Source organism: Solanum stenotomum, chromosome 7, assembly GCF_019186545.1.
Source record: "Solanum stenotomum isolate F172 chromosome 7, ASM1918654v1, whole genome shotgun sequence".
Classification (NCBI taxonomy): Eukaryota; Viridiplantae; Streptophyta; class Magnoliopsida; order Solanales; family Solanaceae; genus Solanum; species Solanum stenotomum.
The window spans coordinates 60,614,964-60,637,412 of record NC_064288.1 but is presented as its reverse complement, the minus strand read 5'-3'; the positions used below and the strand labels follow the sequence as shown (position 1 = coordinate 60,637,412).

Genomic DNA, 22,449 nt, shown 5'->3' with positions numbered 1-22,449 from the left:
TTTATATAAGTTAAAGTGTCTACTTGTGCACATCTAAAGTTGAAGGGCATAATAATGTGAGTTAAGGCTAAGTTAAAGGGCATATTTATGTGATATGCCTTCTTTTTTTACCGTACTCATACTTTTACCAACATACACAGATATGAGGATTGATTTATTATATGGTCACTCAACTAATCCTTATTATATCATCTTTTTTTCTTGATTCTTATTTTTCAACAATGAAATAACTTTCTGATATAATTAATTAATAACTATTAATTAGTTGAGTAACTATGTATCTAAAAAATCTAAGACACAGATAAAAAGATAAAAAAATATACTTTGGGTTTAGACCGTCAATAAACTTTAGTCAAATTTAATTAAATTGTTGTAATTTAGTCAAATTCAATTAATTTGTTGTTTTTTAGTCAAATTAATAAAATTGTTATAATTTAAATTTAGTCAAATTCAATTAAATTGTTGTAATTTAAATTTACTCAAATTCAATTAAAGTTGTAATTTAGATTTAGTCATATTCAATTAAATTGTTCTAAATCTCTTTTGGAATCTGCAAAGTTCATTTATAGCAAAATGTATTTGCCACGTTTAAGCTTAAGCTAAAAATAACTTTCAATTAAATGCCTTTACATCTATCAAAGAATAGTGAAAAATAAACTCAGATTTTGTTGCAATAACACAAATTCTGAAGGAAAAAAAAAATACTTTTTACACTCAAAATAAATAAAAAACATATATATCGTCCAACTCCGGGCTCACTCCGTTAATTAAACACGACACTATTTTCCTTTTAATCCGTTTAAAATGAATTGAACTTCTTATACTACTTGAACTCTTCATTTATCCTTTAATTATGACGTACATTCGTATAGTTAGTGATGTAGCTAAGACTTTTGTAAAGGATATTTAAGATTTAATATATGTATGCATATTTTGTATATATATATATATATATATATATATATATATATAAACTAATATAATTTGACTTATGACAACCAAATTTTTCGATGATAGGTGTTTGACGACTAATTATCCTTGCTCCAATATGGCACTACATATAATTTACGATGAAACAAGTTCTAAAAATATTTCTTTCTTTTTTTAAGCTTCATATCTAATTGCCATCATATAAAATGAAACCGCGAGAATAACTATATTAAATACCATGAACATAAGTGAAGACAGTGTCTTCATATAAAACAAATTATACATGAAATTATATGCATTGATAACATTAAATGAAAAATCTACAGTCTTACTTCCAAACTAATCTACATTTACTTGTAACTGTTATTCTCCATTACATTTTAAAAAAAGGCAAAAAAACAATAAATCTCATTTGAAGACTATATATACATACCTCATTGGCTAAATTCCCCTTTCTTGAACTCTTGTTGCAATTGTATTTCAACAATACTCAAAAAAAAAAAAACTGTCTCTTTAACTTTCTGAAAATTTTGCAATGGTGAATTTTTCGAAGCAAGAAGTTGAAGTTGTTGTAGTTGGAGCCGGTCCATCAGGAATAGCGATTTCAGCTTGCTTAAATAATTTCGGTATCAAAAATGTTGTGTTAGAAAAGGAGGATTGTTGTGCTTATTTGTGGAAGAAAAAAACCTATGATAGACTTAATTTACACTTAGCTAAGGGTTTTTGTTCATTACCCTTTATGCCACATACAACTTCAACCCCGAAATATTTGTCAAAAAATGAGTTTATTCAATACTTAGACAAGTATGTGGAGCATTTCAGTATCAAACCAAACTTTCAAACTTGTGTTGAATTGGCGTTTTTCAATAGTGAGGAGGGTAAATGGAACGTCAAATCAAGAAATTTGGCTAGTGGAGATCTGGAAGTGTATGCCTGTAACTTCTTAATTTTGGCTACAGGGGAAAATAACGAAGGTTATATTCCAAAGATGGTAGGGATTGAAAAGTTCGAAGGCGAAATTATTCATTCAAGTGACTATAAATCCGGGCAAAAATATAAAGAAAAAAACGTATTGATTGTTGGATCAGGAAACTCTGGAATGGAAATAGCGTTTGATCTTTCAAATTATGGAAGTCACGCATCGATTGTTGTTAGAAGCCCAGTAAGTCTCTCTATCTGTCTCTATACCTTGTTTTTACTTCTTTCTTTTTTTGTTTGTATGCATGTAGGTTTGTGTTTGTTGATTTTTTTTAATCGATATCGATGGTGTTTGGTCAGTTTAGTCGGTGTCTTAATTTTTTTCCTTTCGATACTTGTTTCTTTTTACTAGCACATGTTATGTTGTAACTCTATTCGTCAAGAGAATGAGTGTGACTTTCTTGACCGTCAACACCGGATCAATTTATTGGCTACTATTATCAATGGAAGACATTTGGGGGTAATAGCCCTTTTAGTTTGTTTTTTTTTTTCTTTAAAAAAGGACTTTGATTGATCTGAAAGTGATTAAGGAATATGAAGTTGGATTATTGTAATTACTAAAAATTTGGGTAGATACTAAAATTTCCCAAAAAAATAGAAAGATCTTTTAATTCCATTTCTAAATCGCACAAAATTAGAAATTTTAAATTCACATTTGCTTTCTCATTGGGTATTTTATACCGTGAGAAAAAGAAGGGTATGTTTTGAAGAGGTGATGAGTTGTTTAGTATAAACAACCATACATATATAGTTAATTTGTTTAAAGAACTTTTTTTCCCTTTGAGGAACTGAGTTTGAAGAAAAAGAATTAGGGTTCCTTTTTCTTATAAGTAGAATAGTTTGTCATATTAACAATTTTTTACATAGTCATGTTCACATGTTATATAGATTACATATTTTATTGTTTAATATTTCGAATCTCATATTTTTTAAGAAATTTGGTTATAGATATCAATTAGATAACTTGATAAATGATAGTACAAAAATTATTTACACTAACTGTATATTAAACTTAGATTCCTTATTTAATTTAATCTATCTTGCATTAACAGTATATATTTCTTCTTTTAGAATCCCTATTTTAATGTCTCAATTTAGAAACTTTTTCTCCACCGAGAGAAAGTTGAATTGCATAGAACCAAGTCTGTCCAAATGGAGAAGCCTATAAATGGACGATAATGGATGTTGCACTCTTGAATGAAGGGTTCATCCAAATTCAAAATCTCTCTCAACTTATGAAGAGAAAGACGTGACTATTATTCTTGAAGAAGGAGAGAGAAGAAGAAAAGCTGATGATTCAACTAATAGTAGAGGAATATATAGTGAGAAGGGTTTGATTTATTTACTAAAAATAAATATATACCAATCAATTCAAATTGTAAGGTAGAGTGATCTAGGGAACCCAGTCTTTCAATCTCTTCTCTATGGGGACAAAAAGGTTCGTAAAACCAAATGACCCCTATGAAGAAGGTGGTATGCCCCATGTAGATTGAACCTTAGATATACTCATAGGACAAGACATGATGCAAGATATAAATGTCTATTGATGTCAGCTCAAGAAATATACAACAATAACCGATTGAAGGGGGAAATGGTGATTATGCATACATGCATGCATTTCCCAAAAAACACGGAGATATCGACCGTCCGAGTCATGAAGAGTGCGAATTTGATACATGTTTGGATTTTTGTTTTCATGGCATTAGTTGTATGTGTCCATCAAATCCTTTATCCTTGTAATCAAACGACCCCTCGTGTTGTGGAAGAAACTTTGTACATGTTTTGCAATGTCAATTTCTCTGAAGAGGTGATGCAAAGTCACAATGTTGGTGATGTTGCAATAGTACCTTATTGAGACTATGTTGATACACAAAGTCGTTATTAGGGAAGTTATTTTACAAAAGCTTCTACATATAGAAAATATCATATTAGAGATTGACTAAGTGATCTTGTTTTGCCTCAACTTCTTATATGACTACAAAGATTAGTTCTTAAGCACGACTTATATATACAAGTGGAAGGTGACATAGAAAGTCAAAGAAACAATCAAGGACATATATGTTATTAATTGGGTATGAAGGGATTGTCGCCTCCTCCCCCCTTAGCCAATAAGTTTTCCTCCATATTCTACTCTAAAAAGCTATACTTAAGAGATGGAACCCCCCCAACTCTACATCAATCAGCTACAATTATTTGTAAAGTTATTATAACTTATTTCATTGAAATTAATGTGATTACCTATTTGGAGTCAATTGAAATTTCATGTGAGGTAAAATTATTTTTCGGGAGGGGGGGGGGGGGATTCGATACTCATCGATAGCTTAATTTATGGAGTTGATAGATTACCTACATTCTTTATCTCCGTATTTATAGAGTTATTTAGTCATGCACATTGTTTGCTTAACATGGAGAAGGCAATGCAAGAGAAATCACATATAAATGATTAAAGTTTTGGATGTCGTGCAATATTTTCAAGGCAGGAAGCAAGAGCACAATAATTGCATGAAAGTTGTCGATTCATAAGTTGTACTTGCTTTCTTCCACAAATGGAATGTGATGGCATTCTTCTCCTAGTTGCTACAATTGCTTTAGCGTGAGAAGCAAGGAAAGGTATACAATGCAAAAAAGAAATTGTGGCATTCTTCTAGTGACTTCACAGTTGCCAAAGAAGCTTCAAATACTTCAATGTGATCTATGGGGTAATTCTTATATTGCAAGAACAGACTCTCGATGCGACATATGTTATTATAGTATTTCCTTCTTTTCTTAGAAAATGTCAAAGAGAAGATCAAAAAGAATGAAATGCACATATGTTATTATAGTATTTCCTTCTTTTCTTAGAAAATGTCCAAAAGAAAAATTGTCATAAGACTCAACTCTATTATCAAAGAAATAAGAAAATGCATTACCGTTTGGTGTCAAATGTCTGAACGTGTGGAGAGTAACTGTGAGAAGCGGAAATTCGAGTCAAATTCATTATCCTTGTTTGGTAATGATAATACTCAATTTTCTTAATATGCCACAAACTTAAGGCTAATGATACGCCTCCTTTTTCAACTTGTTTGGATGGTTGTTACCTATTGTGTTGTTAGATTTAATATAATATATGTTTTGACTGTTACTTAAATTTTGTTGTATTGTTTCATTAAATCCATTGTTACGTAATGATCAAAAGTCTCATTTTGTGTAATTACATCATCTAGTATTCGTCACATTGGTTAAAAGAGTATCTCTAACCCTTCATCATTGGATTAATGACATAATAGACTATTTGACCAATTTACAACGTTCTACTTATTTTGAAATGATTTATATTTTGCTAATTAGTTCAACAATCACTTTTTCACAAATATTAGCGCACCAATTTATGTTTGATGAAACCATTGTTGTTGTCAACTTGGTGTCGAATTTATTCTACCAAATATGTATATTTCATTCGAAGAAAATATTATATTTAGTTATTATGTATACACACGTTTCCTCATCTTTGTCATTTCCATCAATTAATACAAATATTTACAACGTAAATATTTTTTACACTAACAACATACATAGTTTAATGTTTATAATTTTATGTGGTTACTCTTAGTGTTTGTCATGAAGATTTATATGCAATTACCTTATAATTGACCTGATTTTGTACTTCTTTTTTAATATCATCACAACATGAAACTTATCATAAATATGTTTCATGATGTTCTCCCAAAGTGCTATAATTTTTCTATAGTTAGTGATGCAAGTTTTCACATGCACAATCAATTGTATTTTTGATAAATATGGTTATTAATTCTAAAGGTTTTAATATATTTTATCCTAATGTTTTTGCAGATTCATGTTCTAACAAGGGAGATGGTGTATATTGCAATGTTAATGCTAAAATATTTACCAGTATCTTTGGTTGATACTGTAATTGCAAAGTATGCCAAATTTAAATTTGGAAATTTGGCAGAATTAGGAATACCACAACCAGAAGAAGGCCCATTTTCTGTTAAAATATCAAAAGGTAGATCTCCAGTAATTGATGTTGGTGCCATAGACAAGATCAAACTTGGACAGATAAAGGTATGATACTATCTTTATTTTATTTCATTCTATTTTAAGAAATATTATGTGAAAACAGATGGCTTTAGTTTCTCTGAGGTCTTTGGTCTGATAGTAAAAGTATAACATGTGATGTATAGTTAGGCGCACATCACGAGTTCAAACTTGATTGCTGTCAAGACCCTAATAGTAGTATTAATGAAGGGTAAAAATACATGTTCATTATCATGGGCAACAGTTTGACTGTTACAGTTACCAAATCGGTAGAATTCAGTAATTTTGGCTAAAATAGTAAATTTGTATAAAAAGCTCATCTAATATGCATTAATAATCTATTATAAAAAAAAATAACAATTTGGTCTTTTTGTGAAATAACTTTTGGTGAATTGTTAATTAGGTACTTCCTGAAATATCGGAAATAAGGGAATGCACAGTAGTGTTTGACAATGGAGATGAACATCAATTTGATGCAATCATTTTTGCTACTGGATACAAAAATGTTGCTACCAAATGGCTAAAGGTACGTTTTGCAAATGATCACTATGTTCTTTTTTTAATTCTAATTTTGAATCTTGAAATTGTTCCACTTGCCTATAAATATCGTGTGTGAATAAGTTTTTCTCGATAAGTTTTCCTAGTTACTAATTTCACTTACTATTAAGTTTACTATCATTGTCTCAAATATGTACAACTTTTTTTTCTTTTGTATGCAGGATTATAGCTCAATATTCCTTGAAGATGGCACATTGATAAATTGGAAAGGAGAGAATGGGCTCTACGCTGCTGGATTTTCAAAAAGAGGCATTGCGGGTATTTCAATGGATGCTATAGCTATTGCCGATAATATTAAGACTGTCAGAGGAGACAAAATCTAGACTTCTATTATTAATTATTATCACAAACTATGTTGTTAAATTTTTTTATTGGACCCTGTGTGAACGCAAGATACTTTATGCACCAAGATGTTCTTTTACTATGTTGTTAAATTCTCCGAGCTCTGCGTGAATGCAAGATATTTTATACACCAGGCTTGACTTGTTGCTAGTTGTTAATTTCAGCTAGAACCTCAAACCACCTTGTTTGTTTTTGTCTGTTTTTGTTGGTATCTAGTTTATATTATCATAGAAATTTGATAGATCTTTTCTGCTTGATTGTTTTTCTTTGTTGATTTCATTTTCTTTTTAATGATGGTGTGAGAACCAGTTTACACACACTTCAACTATTACAGAGAGAGAGAGAGATTGGCTTCTCCAGAATCTGTTTTTCATTCGATTCCTTGATGTTCATAAGGTACATAAAATTAAATGTACATTGAGCAGTTAACATGCCATCTTGTTAGGTCATTGCTAAGTCATTCTGCACAAAATGCTCTAACCAACTAGTACAAAAACAAGAGGATAACGAGGGGTACGTTATCTAGCTCATACGAGCTACTCCCCAAGTCCTAGCAAGAATGTAAAAGTTGTTGCAGATGTACGCGCAAATGGTTCATTTAGCTTCCTCCCCGACCTCCTGTCTGCATTTTTTACCACTTAGCCTTAGGTGCATACTTACTGTTATGCTTTCTTTTGGGCCAACTTTTCGTGTCTGATTTTCCCAGCCATTGAACAGAAGAAGTTCCTCCCCGGGTTTCTTCTGATCTTTTCCTTTTTGTCAAGATAGAGTCTGGTGGTACACTGTCCCCATTTGACTGTCCCCAATTAGCTGAAGATGCTTTTCCCCAACCTTTCGTAGACCATTTTCCTTTTGACCAGGGAGAGTCAGGTGGTCCATCGTCCTCCTTGGGCTGTTCCCAACTCCCTGAACGTATGCCATCCCAACCTTCAGTAGACCATTTTCCTTTTGACCATGGAGAGTCGGCTGGTCCCCCATCCTCCTTGGACTGTCCCCAACTTGCTGAACGTATGCCTTCCCAACCTTCAGTGGACCATTTTCCTTTTGACCATGGAGAGTCGGCTGGTCCCCCATCCTCCATGGGCTGTCCCCAACTCGCTGAACGTACTCCTTCCCAACCTTCAGTAGACCATTTTCCTTTTGACTTTCCCCCACTCACTGAAGTTAATCCTTCCCAACCTTCGGTAGACCATTTTCTTTTTGTCGCAACAGGTTCAGATGGTATAGCCAACTGACTTCCGTTCTGGCCTTCTTTACTTTGATCCTCCTTATTCTTGATATCTCTACAAGGAAGAGTGATTATATTTCCATCTTCTTTAATGTTCCCTGTCTCAGAAACTTCTTGGAAGGGAGCAGCATTGCCAAACAACTGAGACTTTAATTTGGGTATTCCGACCAGACCGTCCATAAAAGCAGAAATGTATTCGCTGGTACGCTGGATACACTTGTATATCCGTTTTACTTCTCCTTTCCCAACCGCCCTTGCAACATTTTGAGACCGGTCAGTGAAATCCTCAACCTGCACAATAAGCCATTAATTCAACACTTCAAAGATTGCTAAGCACAAAGGACATCAATAAGTGAAGGATAACTACACTGATGCAGCAAACTTTGGAGTCCCATGTTTTAGATTGCCAAGATGCTTCATAGGTACTTGCACATAGTCCTTTGGCCCATAGCTTCTCAACCGACAATAACTGCAATGAAATGAGACCATAATGAGCCAGAAAACTGGATGTTTGCTATGAATTGGGAGTCTCATGCACAGCCCCGCTTTAAGATGATACTGAATTCACAGTACCTTGATTAACAGTGTAACTAGAAGCTCAGCCACTGACTCTTTGTTCCCCTTCCCATAGTTCACAAACTTCTTCAATGACTTCGCCACCGAATCAGGATCAGAGCCATCTAGAACATTTCAATGCCAAGGAATATTACCGAGCTACTCAAAACAAAGGATCTCATGAAAAAAACAAGTGCAAAGAGAAGCATCACTTAGGATCTACTTGAATAGAAAATCTCAACAATATTCTTGAAATTTAGAATCTTATAGTGATGGTTTTAGTTCTTCACTTTCTAATCAGAAAGGATATAAGGATTTCCTATTTGACATTTTGTTTTACTGGTAGTGTTGAGGATTTCCTATTTGACTTGACCCTGTGTAGTTTTAACATCATTGAACAGACTTGCCAGGCAAGACACTCAAGCAATTAAACTGCACCATAAACAAAAACTGATCTCCTCTGAAAGTTTTTCTTTCTTTTCCATGGGGACCTGCATTTCAGTTCCTATGGTCTACTTGCTTGGTGTTTCAGACGTTTGTTATTAGCATCGCTTGTGATAGCATAATCCTGTAACTGGCAATAATCTAGATAATCATCTTACTCCCTTTTGACTGCCATGACTATTACACCACATAATACAGAATCCTAACATGAAAGAGAACATATTTCTCCTTTACTATTCACAGTAGGGCTAAGTATCAATATGAATCAAAAGTCAAACAAGGCAACACGTGCTAAAACCAAAACTGCCAAGTCATATATAAAAGAAAAAGAATAATGCATATGTATCACTGCATTGACAGCATGACAAATGGAAGATTTTTCATACACATCCAGTTCTGATGCATAGGGTCCTATATATTTCCTTCACGAAAAAAGTATTTCTATCATGATCCTTATTCTTGGGAATTTTTCTTTTCTACTACAGTACTTCACTACACTGTGTACTGATATCCCTTCAAAAAAGGCATCCGAAAACTGAATAAGTAAAGATTCATAGTTACCTTCTAATATGGCAGAAAATGGCGGTAGTATTGGAGGATTTCGTGTCTGCAAAGTATCATTCATTAGAGGGAGAAGTTCACACGGCCCCAAATGAAAAAAAAAACAGATTATTAACTAAAAAACTACATCAATAGCACTCTAGAAAGGAATCAAGATATCCTACTTCTCAGTTGTCAGCACACATCAATTTCCTCACAGATTTTTTAAAAAAGACAAGACTTTCATAATTTATATTCCCGCAAAACTAAATCAGCAACACATAATACTACGCAATCAGAAATATTAATAATGCTTTCATTGACAAAAAGGGTTAAATCCAGCAACAAAAAGCTTACAAGAGCAACACCGTTTGTACAAAAGGGTGCACCAAACCATCTTTTTTCTTTCTCCTTTCTTTTTTGGATCAGGCAAAGTAAATTTCATTAAATAATACCAAGGTACTGCAAGAGGAAAAAAGTAAATTTCTTTTGTGTTCTACAAGTTGAAACAACACAAACTTGGTGGCTAATGGGTCCTGCTCCTCTACCCTTCTTCACTTAGATACCAAACTTGGTTGACCAGCTAGGTTTTCTTTCCTCTTTTTGTTTTTTCTTAAGTTGAAACAATATAAATTTGGTCTTGTAACCACATTTGTAAAACTGTGGGAATTCTGTTTTGCTTAGAATAGCCTTCATAGAAGGTATTATAGCTCAGAGCATTGAATCACTAAAATGAAGGTCCCTATTAAATAAAACAAGAAAGCAACAAAATCATGAGAGGGCATTGAAAAAAAAAGTTTAAACCACAACAGACTAAAATCAAATCATATGATTTCACCAGAGTAAATTTTCTTCTAAATTTTTTTGAGAAGGTAACATTTTTTGTATAACTATTTGCTGCATTAAAACTACAGCTGTCCATACTTATTAGAGTAAATTTTCTTCTAATAAGGTCAAGATTTTATTCATAGCTATAATCAGTACAAATTTTACCATAGAGTACGCTGTGTAAGGTTATGTTATTAGTTCACCAGTAGCTCCTATGCTGGCAGAAGGATTAACCACGATAACAAAACATTCAGCTGAAGGCACAATTTATATTGACTCAAAGTAATCAGCATGCTGTCCATAATATAAAGCAAGGAAAAAAAGAGTAAGATGGCAACAGAGAAATAACGTGTACTTGGCTCATACCTGCAAATGAAAAGCAACCAAAAGTATTACAGATAATGAGTTCAAAGTTTTGTCTTTTGAGCTATTAATATTCTGCGCTTTTGCCCAAGCTTTCATCTGCAAAAAACAAGAGAACATACTTTTTAAGGATGTGAATAGAATGATGTGAATAAATCTAAATAAACTCTAATATATAAAATATAGCTGGCCTCTGAAGTTGTTTTGATCAGTAAGCAAAAGAATATTTCCGCAGCACAAATGAGAGACCAGACAAGCTATGGAAACTACATTGCTAACCCTTCATCAACATGACTTGGCTTAGTTTTGTCCTTCCTCGAACTGAAGTTCTCTCATAAATAAACAATCATGGAAGATCACATTACCTAATAGTTTCTTTGATGAGGTTATATATATAGATCAAATATTTTGTACTTCTCCAATGTTTGGAGTAAGTAGGATTCAGTGTTGTTTACATGTTATACAAGTTAAGATGATTCAAAAGGATGAAAAATAATTTATCTCCTTAGTTTTGTTTGTCAATCTATGTTCTTAAAAGATGCAAGTCTTTGTGGCATAACTAATTGATACACCTTGCAAAGTTTGCTTCCTTTCAAACAGAGGCTATTGGCTCCTTTTGTTGCTTTTTTTTTCTTCCCTTTAATCTTCTACTCCCATTGTCCCATGTGATTACATGCCATGTCTTTTGAGCTGCCAAAAATAGGAGGCATAGTCCTACATTGTGAACTTCCTTTTACTTGCTTTGTATTGTATATTTCTTCGGCCATATGACAGGAATTTTTATTTCTGAATATATTTCAAGTGAAGTTAGAGAAAGTGATATAATGGCTATCCTATTCATTTAAGTGTGAGGAGCACAGGTAATTGTGCCAAGAACTAGTAGCCCTGTGAAACTGCTATGATGCATTCAGGAATCAAAGAAACGGTCTTCCAAAATATTGAACAAGCAAAATTAAACTTTTACTTCATTTCAGGAACAGCTGTACATATTGCAAACATACAAGAGATTGTAGAATTTTACCAAAAAGCTCAGCTTCTGAAACCTTTCATCAAGAGAACAAATCATATGGATTATCTTAGACTTTGAAACTCCATCCCTGTTTTCAACTGATATATCGCACTCAACTTTCGTTCCACAATCAACAACTTTCAGAACAGGCACCTTAGCAGCTGTTATTGGATGAACACCAGAAACATGCCCATATCCTGAAGCATGGAAAACCACAGATGAAATAAACCAAACATACTAAACCCTAATAGTGACAAATAAAGTGCTAAATAGAGCAAATATATACAAAGGATCCATATAACTGCATAATACTTTGGGACTGAGGAACAGTTGACTCAACCTTCTTGATTTTCACTATTTTCTACCACATTTGCCTGCCTCATTGCATACACCATGTGGACCATATTCCATTGTAAAAACTAAGAAAACCAGGTCTCTTTTTCAAATTAAATGGCACCTGACATTTACCTTAAAAGCTTTATTTTATTGGTTCTGCTAATGGAAAATTGGAAATAGCCAGTTCTTTGAAGTGGCAACATATTTTTTCACCTAGAGAACATTCAGAGTAGTAATTCTACTTTTCGACTAAACTTCGATCTACTCTTCAAAGTAAAAATGTACTTCAAATTTTGGTTAGGATAGGCAGTAATCCATGAACTGCAGACAGTATCAAGGAAAAAAAAGAATTAAATCAAAGATTTACTTTGAAGTGCATATAACTTCCTTGCAAATTTTCTGAGAGTTTGAATCCTCTTCTCATGCGAAAATTGAACTGAACTGCTGTCAAAATTAACAGATAGATCTAGGTCACTCTTTGAATGGAATAGATCCATTACAAAAGATCCAAACTCCTCCACAACAGGAACATTACCAGAACATCCTGAAAAAGAAGAGAAAAAGGAGAAACTGTCACATCATGCTGAATATTTTTTTTATCAAGTTGATTAACATAGCTACTACAAGCCAGTTCAGAGGATCCATTTGCTGAATCGTGTTATAAAAAGTTTTGGTGCAGAGATTACCATAGATATCCTTTGCTATCTCATTAAAAGCAGAAATCAAATCTCTCCTGACTTCATAATCCCTTGGTTTAGGGCGGCAAACTGTATAAATCTCATTAAGCAATTCTTCAAATGCAGAAAGTCGCTCTGCCTGCACTTTATAGTTTTGCATTCGCTTCCGTTCATGCCTCTCTGCTCTCTTACGAATAACTGTCATCATAGTTTAATCAATTGATGATTCAGCCAATAGTAAAGCAGATGATAATTCAACATAGTGACTAGTTGATGCTGCAAGAACCATTACATATCACAGTTGATTTATTATATACCACTGAGACACAAAGTATGTCTCTAAAAGGCAAAGGTACTACCAGCCCAGAAACTATAAAGGTAGAAAGTAACAGTTTCTTTCCCTTAAGCATTTTCTACTATGAAAAATCATATTCTTTGACTGCTCTAGCATACATAGTTATCTAAGTCAGAACTCATAATAGTGCCTTTTGATGATAATAGTCATGGTCAATAAAGAAGAAAAAGTTGTCTGATATACTTATTTTCACTGCATACATATAAAGACAAGTTTCTATACTCTTTCTGGCCTTTGCAACCAATAGAGCATTCGCAAGCGATAATATCACTTGTTATGTAGGAGTATTTGACCTCATTCACCTAGTGCATGCTGTGTTACAGTCCTCATTACATAAATTCTGTAATAAACAAAAAAGGCAAGGTAATAAACTTAGTTTAGTGCACAATAAGCTCCTTCAACCCTCCTTATTTTCTTCTCTTTTTTATTGTACCGTGTTGTCCAGCCCAAGTCGCACACATCTCGACTATTCCACCAAATAGCTACTACCCCCACTAGCACATGTTTCAAATAACTTAGTTCACCTAGGTTTAGGTCCTGATTTGAACCCTATTCTCCAAAGCCCTTCAATGGAGTTATGTTTCTGCAAATACTACTACAACAATATACACAGTGTAGTCCCACACATTGGGGTCTAGGTACTATCAGACCCGCGAATACCATTGAAAATCACGAGGTTTCAGGTTCAACTACCAGCAAAAGCAAAATATGATCTCTTCCAGAGTAACTCATGGCACAGTTATCAAAAAAGAGAACTTTCTTACTAGGGTTACAAGAAACAAGCAAATAACTCTATAATTCTATCAAACAACCTAGGAATCAAAATCAGAAATAAGGATCTTCAAATTTATACTACAAAAAATAAAAAGATTAGAGCTTTAAGCTCACACAAGAAAGTACTGACCTTTAACTCGATACACTGTGGCCATGGGAGAAATAGGAATCTGATGATGATCTTTCTACTCAAATGCTCATCCTTAGCTCATAGAAAAAAGGGGGTGAAAATCCATTGTTATAAACAGAGAAGAATGGAGCAGAAATGTACAAGTTATTGAAGCAGAGTGAGCTTCTATTTCTTGAAATCATCATCACTCCAATTACTTCCAGTAAGAACAGGAGAGAGAGAGAGAAGAAACAAGGCCAAGTATGTTTTTATCTTCTTTTTTTCTTATGAAATTGGAATCCCGACTAATCTAAATTTGTCATACGTCTAAGTCGTTATCAAATATATAAATCTTACAGGTGAGAACTAAGTGGTATGTGATTATTTAACTATTAATCAGTTATTTTCAAGAAAGAAAAAGTTTGAGGGATTTGAATTTTGATTATCTCTCGATGTTAGATTGTAATACTTAACATCAATAATATTGATTTGAAATAAAGAAATTAGTTTACAGAGTAACTAGGATTGTATTCAACAAAATTTTATGACTCAACTCGGATAATCACAAAATTCGACTATGTAGAGGTAGTATGCTAATCTGTCAAACCTTATGATACACATTGTTTCTCAGCCAAAATAAATGAGTTTCACTTTTATTCTCTTAAACTAAAATGTTAATCTTAAACAAATTGATATATACTCTGAATTGATTAATTTTGCTACAACATCAATCATTAGACGAGTCTTAAAAGTTTCAAATCTTCGTTGTTAATTCTTTTCTTTAATTTTATATCCTTTTATTCAAACGAGTTAAACCTAGGACATGTTCTAATGTTTGCAACTATTAGAAATTGCTTCAAATGAAAAAAAATTAACAATGTACACGTTGACGCTAGAGGATTTCTTTTGTAAATAATTCTTATTTATGTCAAATCGTGATGAATCTCACAACCACTAATTGTAGAATTTAGTCATTCATGGTAATTAAAACGAAACAAGAGTTGTACGCATTGAATAAGAATTACCTTACAAAATTGAAGACAATCAACCAAAGTTTTGATTTCAAAAATCAAGTTATCTCCGAATAAACTTCAATTGTAGCGTACACTGTGAATGTGTTCTTCGCTAAAAATCATCACAAATAAAATAAACCCTAAAAAATATTATATAGTGCCTAAAAATTTAAAATCTAAAACGTGAAAGTTGACCCTATGATTAATGACGTTTCATTTGACGATCAACATCAAATGGACCGTTATTTAACCTTCGGACTTATGAAGCTTTTATTAGCGCTTGACGATAAAGTTGATGGTCCGTCGAGTATTGTAAGCGGTCCGTCAAAGCTCCCATCATAAGTAGCTCTCATCTATACTTAGCTCCATTTTATTTGTTTTGCTTTTTTATTTGGTTTTCTATCTAAAACTGTAGAAAAATCATTAAACTATATTATTGTTGCTTAAAAATTCACTGTTATTCATAATTAAAAATAAGAAAAATTGTATAAAATAACAAACTATTAATTCAAATTAAATGGTATAACCACAGATTTATTTAATTGTAATTCGTAGCAAACACTTCTCATTTGTCTCTCTCCTCAGAGAATCTCACTCGCCTCTCTCACTTTATACAAACACAAATGTATAAATTGCGTTTGTGTTTGTATAAAACGAGAGAAAATTGTATATACAAATACAAATACATATATTTTCGTCCTATACACTTATAATTATGGATTAATTATAGAAATCTCACATTTTAGTTTACTTATTACCATTATCCCCTATAAGTTTTATAAATCTCCAAAATCCCTCATTTTCACGCATCAGATTAGTGTATCTCGCGCATCATATTAGTGTATCATGTATAAAACGTACATTAGATTAGTGTATCATGTATAAAATGTAATGTATCTTACTTAACGATTAATGTATCTCGCGCATCAGATTAATGTATCAGCGCTTATATTATTGTATCTGTTTGAGGGATTTCTGTAATTATAAACTTTTAAGGGATATATTGTAATTTTGCCTTAAAATTATGTGATTTCTGTAATTAGCCCTATAATTATACAAATACAGTTTTCCCCCTACCATCTCTCTTTTGCCTTTCTCTCTTTATACAAACACAAATTATGCAAATTACAATGTATAATTTGTATTGTATAAAGCGAGAGAGAGAGAGATTTGATATACAAATGTTTTATTTAGATTCACTTGCATACAAATTCAAATTTTATGCAGATATACAAACATAATCATTGATACATATACATAGTAGTTACATATATACAATTATCTAACTGATATACATATACAATTGTTGTTCTTTTATACAAACGAGAGGCATGCCAGCAATTTATACAAATCTAATGCTCTATAGCAATTAGCAAACATAAAGTTTGTTATGGAGCACAATTATGCAAACTATATTTATAATATACAAATATAATTTTTATTTGTCAAACAGTATTTGCCAATTTTTTCTCCAAATATTATTTGGGAAATCTATGGTCAAACGGGCCCTTAATACCGGCACATCAATTTGCGCCACATGAACCTCATTTGGAACTAGCTTTTTTTATCAATTTTTTTTCTTATCAGAACTAAAAATTGAAATTGATCAAGAATACCTATATCCATTGCATTATATTTCTAAATAATTGTATTTTTTTTCTATGTATCCCCTCGTCTTAAGTCTTAACTTTGTTATTTCAATTTTAGTTTAATTTAAGTAATGGATAAAAATATCTTCACAATTATATCATATAAAATATTAATTTCATATAATTTCTATTGAATAAACAATGATGAGTAATTTAGATAAATATTTTTTGTCTCAATTTATAAGAAAGACTTTGGGTATTGTGATCAGAATATTTAGTTTCAATTATGAATTTATTTGTAACACCAATAACCGTATATTTTTAATATAATTTCATAAATAATTTTTGAAGAATGTAATGCATCTTACCCCTGCGCTTATAATCAATGTATAAATTGTACAAAAGGTTCTATAATATTATTTTTCAAAAAATTTAAATAAAAATTATAAAAACTACACAAAAGTACTATAAGTAACATGAATATAATTTAAAATATTTTTATTATTTTATTGAAAAATATTCAGTGGCTATTTCAATAAATATTTTAATTGATTAATGAAAAAAATATAGTAGTGTTTTCATAAGAAAAAAATCAAGAAACTTCCCACTATTTCAATGATAGTCTATTTTCCACCATATATTTTTCTAATGAGCCGCTTTGGTGATAAAGGGATGAAAATTTATATCTTATAACATAACAATGGCAAGATGATGTCTCTGGTAGTGCCTAAATTTGTGAGTTTGAGTTATTAAGAAGGATAAATTACTTATATACACAAGTTTAATTTCCTTATTTTCTATTTTTTCCTACCTTTTTAAATATTACGTAAATCCCTTCTTTCTCCTAATTCTAAAAACTATCGGATACACAAAAGTCACCAGCCAAACCCACGATCACCACTCCCTTTTTCACTCCTATTTTCTCTCCCTAAATTCACTCCAAATTCTAAGTAGTTATAAAATTCATATCCAAATTTGATTTTCAAAAAGTTTAAACTAACCAAAATATATATATATTTTACGAAAAATGTTTTCTATAATACCAGACATACCTCGTTTCTTTTTCATATTTTATCCATACTAATCACGGCCAATAATAGTAAAAATTGAATTAAAAGAGGAGTATTTCCTCTTTAATGTAATCCTATACAGCTAAATGGATTTGTTCAAAATAATTCTTTAATTAACTTTAGGCTGATTTTTGATTAGTTGCATCAATTAACTTGTTAGTCATACCACTTTTTTAGGAATGCAAGGTGGATGCACCAAAAAAATGCTATTTGGAACAATTACATGTATAATGTTTTTTTACAAAAATAAAATATAGTATTTCTCAAACAAAATAAGATACATAAATAATAATATATCATGCACTAATTTTTTAGGCATGAAATGTAAATTCAAATTCATACTAAATGTATCCGATTCTTAACAATTACCAAACAATAATGTATCGATCTCAAACCTAAAATCTTATGGGCAACACTTTCTTATTTAATATATCTAGTAGAAATACAACACTTATCAATTTAAATTGAAAGGATCTTCATGATGTATCTTCTCAAAAATTTCGATAATTTTGAATCAACATTGAAAGGATCTTGAATGAACTAGGAAAATAATTTTGAAACTCAAAATTTTCAACAATTTTGAATCAAAACTGAAAGGATCTTCAATGAACTAGAGAAGAATTTTGAATCTCAAAATTTTCGACAATCTTAAATCAAAATTGAAAGGATTTTCGATGAAATTGAAGATTCACAAAAGAAATCGTTTGTCCAAACAACAATTCCATCACTTTTATATCCTTTATAACTCGATCACCCCGCTTATCAAAAAAAATTGACAAATTTTTTTATGAAACAGAGAACGATGAACAAGAAGAAGAATTTTTTAAATTTTTTTTTGGATTTGTTACACTATATGACTGAATTCTTGACAATAATTTGTAATGAAATAGCGCAATATATGGGATCTTAATTTGATTTTCAGTTCCCCCCCCCTAATTGATGCAAAGATGGATATTATGAGATCTTAATTTGATTTTTCAGCTTTTTTTCCCTTAATAAGTGCAACAGTTTGATACATAATGTACCAACAATATTGTATCCGGATCCTTATTATGTATCTGAAATGCCTAAAGAACATGGGATTAGTGTAATTAGAAAAAAAACAGGGATATAAAGTAATTTAAATTTTACACTATGGTAATTTAAATTTTACACTAAAAAATAAATTAAAAGACAACATATCCAAGTATTAAAATGATTTCTTGCTTTTGAAGACAACGTTTTTCTTTATGACTTTTCTTATATTCAAAACTTGAATTCAAGATCTCTAATTAAAAATCTTATGTATTAAGAAACTATAGTATAAATAGGTTACGTTGCTCTTAAGGTTCTTATACATTATAACCACACTAATTGCCCTACCACCATAAAATTAAATAATAAAAAAAGTTATTAATTTATTAAAAGATAGTACTAGAAATTAAAAAGAAAAGGAAAGGGGAAAAGCAAATGCAAGATGACAACAAAATGCCAAAATTTGGAAAGTTTGTGGAAAAAGTTTGTGTTTTCTTCAATAAAATGTTGATTCTTTTTACGGCAAAGGGCCAAATATATCCTTGTATTAGTTTAAATATATCCCTAATTATATTTTTGGGCTAAATATACCCTTTCCGTTGTACTTTGAGGCTAGATATACCCTTATGATTAGTTGACGACACGTGGATGGCCAGGATTAAAAGAACTATTCAATAAGTCTCATGGGAAGCTTCTCCTATCAATCAGTGGCGGACCAAAATTTTCAATAAGGGTTCAAATTTTGAAGAAATAGACACACGAAGAAGATGAAGGGGATTCGATATCTACTATACATACCTAAAAAATTATTTTAACCATATATAAATAATACAATTTTCCGCCGAAGGGGGTCCCCTAACTAGAAGGTGGCTCCACGACTACTATCAATGGTTTTTTCATACTCAAGACTCGAATTTGAAATTCATGGTTAAGAGAAAAGTAACCACATCTACTGCACAACGATTATCAAATTTCGAATATCGAAGAAATCATGTTAAGAAATATTTTGAAGAATTCGAATTAATCAAAATTTCAAAATATTCCAGGAAAGCATCTCCTAAAAGTTAGATTAATATAAGTAGCTATAATTAGGCATGAATTCTGGTAGAAAATAGAATAATCTTTTTTCCCAATTCAATATGGAATCTGACTTTACAATTGGTGCAATATTTCAAGTTTTTAATTAGTAGATTGACTTCTTTTCAAAAACTTTTTTTTTTTTACCAAAAAAGAAAAGAAAGAAAATAGTCAGATCCTCCAATTCTTGACTACTAAGTTGAATTTTGCAAGGTTGATTAATATTGGTACATAGACTAATGCTTTATTAACAGAAATATGCTTGGTTTAAGTCCAATAAATTAATTTAAAATTAGTGTAAAAACTTATAAACTTCAAATTCAAAATTTATATATGAATTTCATAACCTAATCACTATCAAAAAGTACATACGTAAAACACATTTAACGGCTTAGTCCTCTCATCTGGGGAAGAGTCAGAAGAAATTTGAGTATAGATTTGACCGAATCCAATAATTTTTACTCGAGCAAAATAATTGAATTAAAAAAATATTAAATATATATAAATATTAAATTTTAAACTCATTTATTATCATTTGAAATCGTCAATATTCTAAAATTCTATAAAATTGAAATCTTAAATCCGCTTCTGTTTCACATTATTAAATATAATCAAACCTTACAATTGGCAAAATTAGACATTTTTAAAATTGGCAAATCAACTGATAATAAATTATTCAAAAAATTGACTAGGAAAACTAAGGGCCTGCCAAGGCTGATTTTTTTATCCTTTATTTCTAATCCAAGTTAAGACTAGTTATCATCCAGAAAGAAACAAAATCATCTAGATACATGGTGATATTTTTTGTTTTTGTATGATATTTGAGTCGTGAAAATAATTATTAAATATTTATATTATAATAGAATATTTATATTGTGAAATCTTCTTCTTCATTTGTATGTAACAAAAATATATTGATTTTTCAAAAATAATATATTTTTGAAGAATTTAACATGAATATCTTTACAATCTAAATTTATTGATTTCAACTTTCAGAAATCGTTATAGTTCGATATAGTTTGACTTTCGACAAATCAAATTTAAAATGCAGATAGTTATTTATCGAAATGCCATTTTTGAAATTTTTTTCTTGAAAGAAATAAATTGAAAATAGTTATTTATATCAAATAGTTGTTAAATAATAAATTTAATTTTTTGCTTTGATCACGCTGATAGGCGACAGGCGACATAGAAATTGATATAAGTATTATCTAATTAACAACTTACTATTTTAAGTCATAAATTTAATATAGATTAATTAACTATAATTAGGTAAATAAAAAAAACATAGTATTTTGAAAGATACATGTCATGTAGTTAGAAGTCATTTGATTGGATGATTTGAGAGTTTAGCACACAATTTAGCTTTATTTATTTCTTATTTAATTGTCATTTTCAAATACCTATTACTAATATTAATATTACACTCACATCATAAATTTTCATAAAAATAATTTTCTCGTTGTAGCATAACGTTAACGATCTTTAAAAGTCGCTCGATACATGTATTACAATGAAAATTATAATGCAAGATTTCTTGTTTGATTGTCATTTTCATTACCTATTATTACTGATATTAGTATTTTATAGTCATATTATCAACATTTGCAAAAATATTCTCCTCATACATATCATTGTTAACGTCAATGATTTTAGAAATTAAAATTGAAGATGAAATCAATAATATAATATATATTTTTTTAGATATTTTGTCACTACAAAACTAATGTAAATATTAATTATGTTTGGTGAATCTGGTATAAAGTAACATCAAATTGCAATTTAAATAATGTACTGAATTTTATATTAAAATTAATTTTTTCTAATAACAAATTAGTGTTTAAAATTTATAAAGTGTGATGGATGGCCGTTCACCGTCAAAAGCTTTTTGGCCACTATTTTCTTTCTAATTAATTAATTCAATCTTGATGGCACAAAATATTCATCACAATGGGTCCCACTTTCTACTTTACAAGAAAATAATAATAAAATATGTTTTACTTGATTCCTATAAAAATTTATATATTTCAATAGACTTATTTATTTTATCAAATTAAGAGTATTTATTTTCTTTTTATCACGCTATCCTTAATATTAAAGCTACATATAATTAAAGTTTGCTAAGAGTAAGAGGTATGCTAGATTGTAGTCAAATAATATGAAATTGAAGGGAAATAAAAAGACAGAGATTAAAATTAGTATCGATAGTGATAAAATAAAATTGATGTACGAATGATTTTACATTCATAAAATTCGAGAAAAGATTGTATTTTAAAAATTATGAAGTTAGCAATACCAACATTAATTCAAAAATTAAAATTAATTTTAGTAATTATTGAAATTACAAAAAATGAGGGGGGGAAGATTATTATTTTTTCCATATGATTCATCTAAATAAAGGAAACAATTTAGATTTTTTTTAAAAAAAATACAATTCTTTTCTAATTGATAAGTGTATTTTTTAAAAAATTAATTATCTCTTCATTATTCTCAATTATTAAAAAATAAGTATTCTAGAAAACAAATGAAGTTGTTTTATTAAAAAACATCGATTTGAATTCTAGAATCTTCTAGGTGACTTAATTATTCCTTATGTCAAATTACAATATGATTATTTCTTTAGTG

The 22,449-nt window shown here is 30.6% G+C and overlaps 2 protein-coding genes across 3 annotated transcripts; one reads left to right on the top strand and one right to left on the bottom strand.

Annotated features, from left to right (window-relative positions):
- The first annotated feature begins 1,465 nt into the window (after window positions 1–1,465).
- Window positions 1,466–6,824, top strand: LOC125870395 (probable indole-3-pyruvate monooxygenase YUCCA10). Its single transcript, XM_049550821.1, has 4 exons — window positions 1,466–2,092; window positions 5,737–5,970; window positions 6,347–6,469; window positions 6,663–6,824. The coding sequence occupies exons 1-4, from the start codon at window positions 1,466–1,468 to the stop codon at window positions 6,822–6,824; spliced, it is 1,146 nt and encodes a 381-aa protein (XP_049406778.1).
- A 366-nt stretch (window positions 6,825–7,190) lies between these two features.
- On the bottom strand, window positions 7,191–14,328 carry LOC125870384 (protein HESO1-like). 2 transcript variants are annotated; one of them, XM_049550806.1, is made up of 10 exons: window positions 14,083–14,328; window positions 12,833–13,021; window positions 12,514–12,690; window positions 11,823–12,007; window positions 10,805–10,900; window positions 9,632–9,677; window positions 8,645–8,751; window positions 8,439–8,540; window positions 7,963–8,362; window positions 7,191–7,866 (listed from the first exon to the last, which is right to left on the bottom strand). In XM_049550806.1, the coding sequence occupies exons 1-10, from the start codon at window positions 14,105–14,107 to the stop codon at window positions 7,475–7,477; spliced, it is 1,719 nt and encodes a 572-aa protein (XP_049406763.1). In that variant the 5' UTR covers window positions 14,108–14,328; the 3' UTR covers window positions 7,191–7,474. The 2 variants fall into 2 exon arrangements, with proteins under 2 accessions (XP_049406763.1, XP_049406762.1); XM_049550805.1 differs by having other exon boundaries at window positions 7,191–8,362.
- Window positions 14,329–22,449: the final 8,121 nt, after the last annotated feature.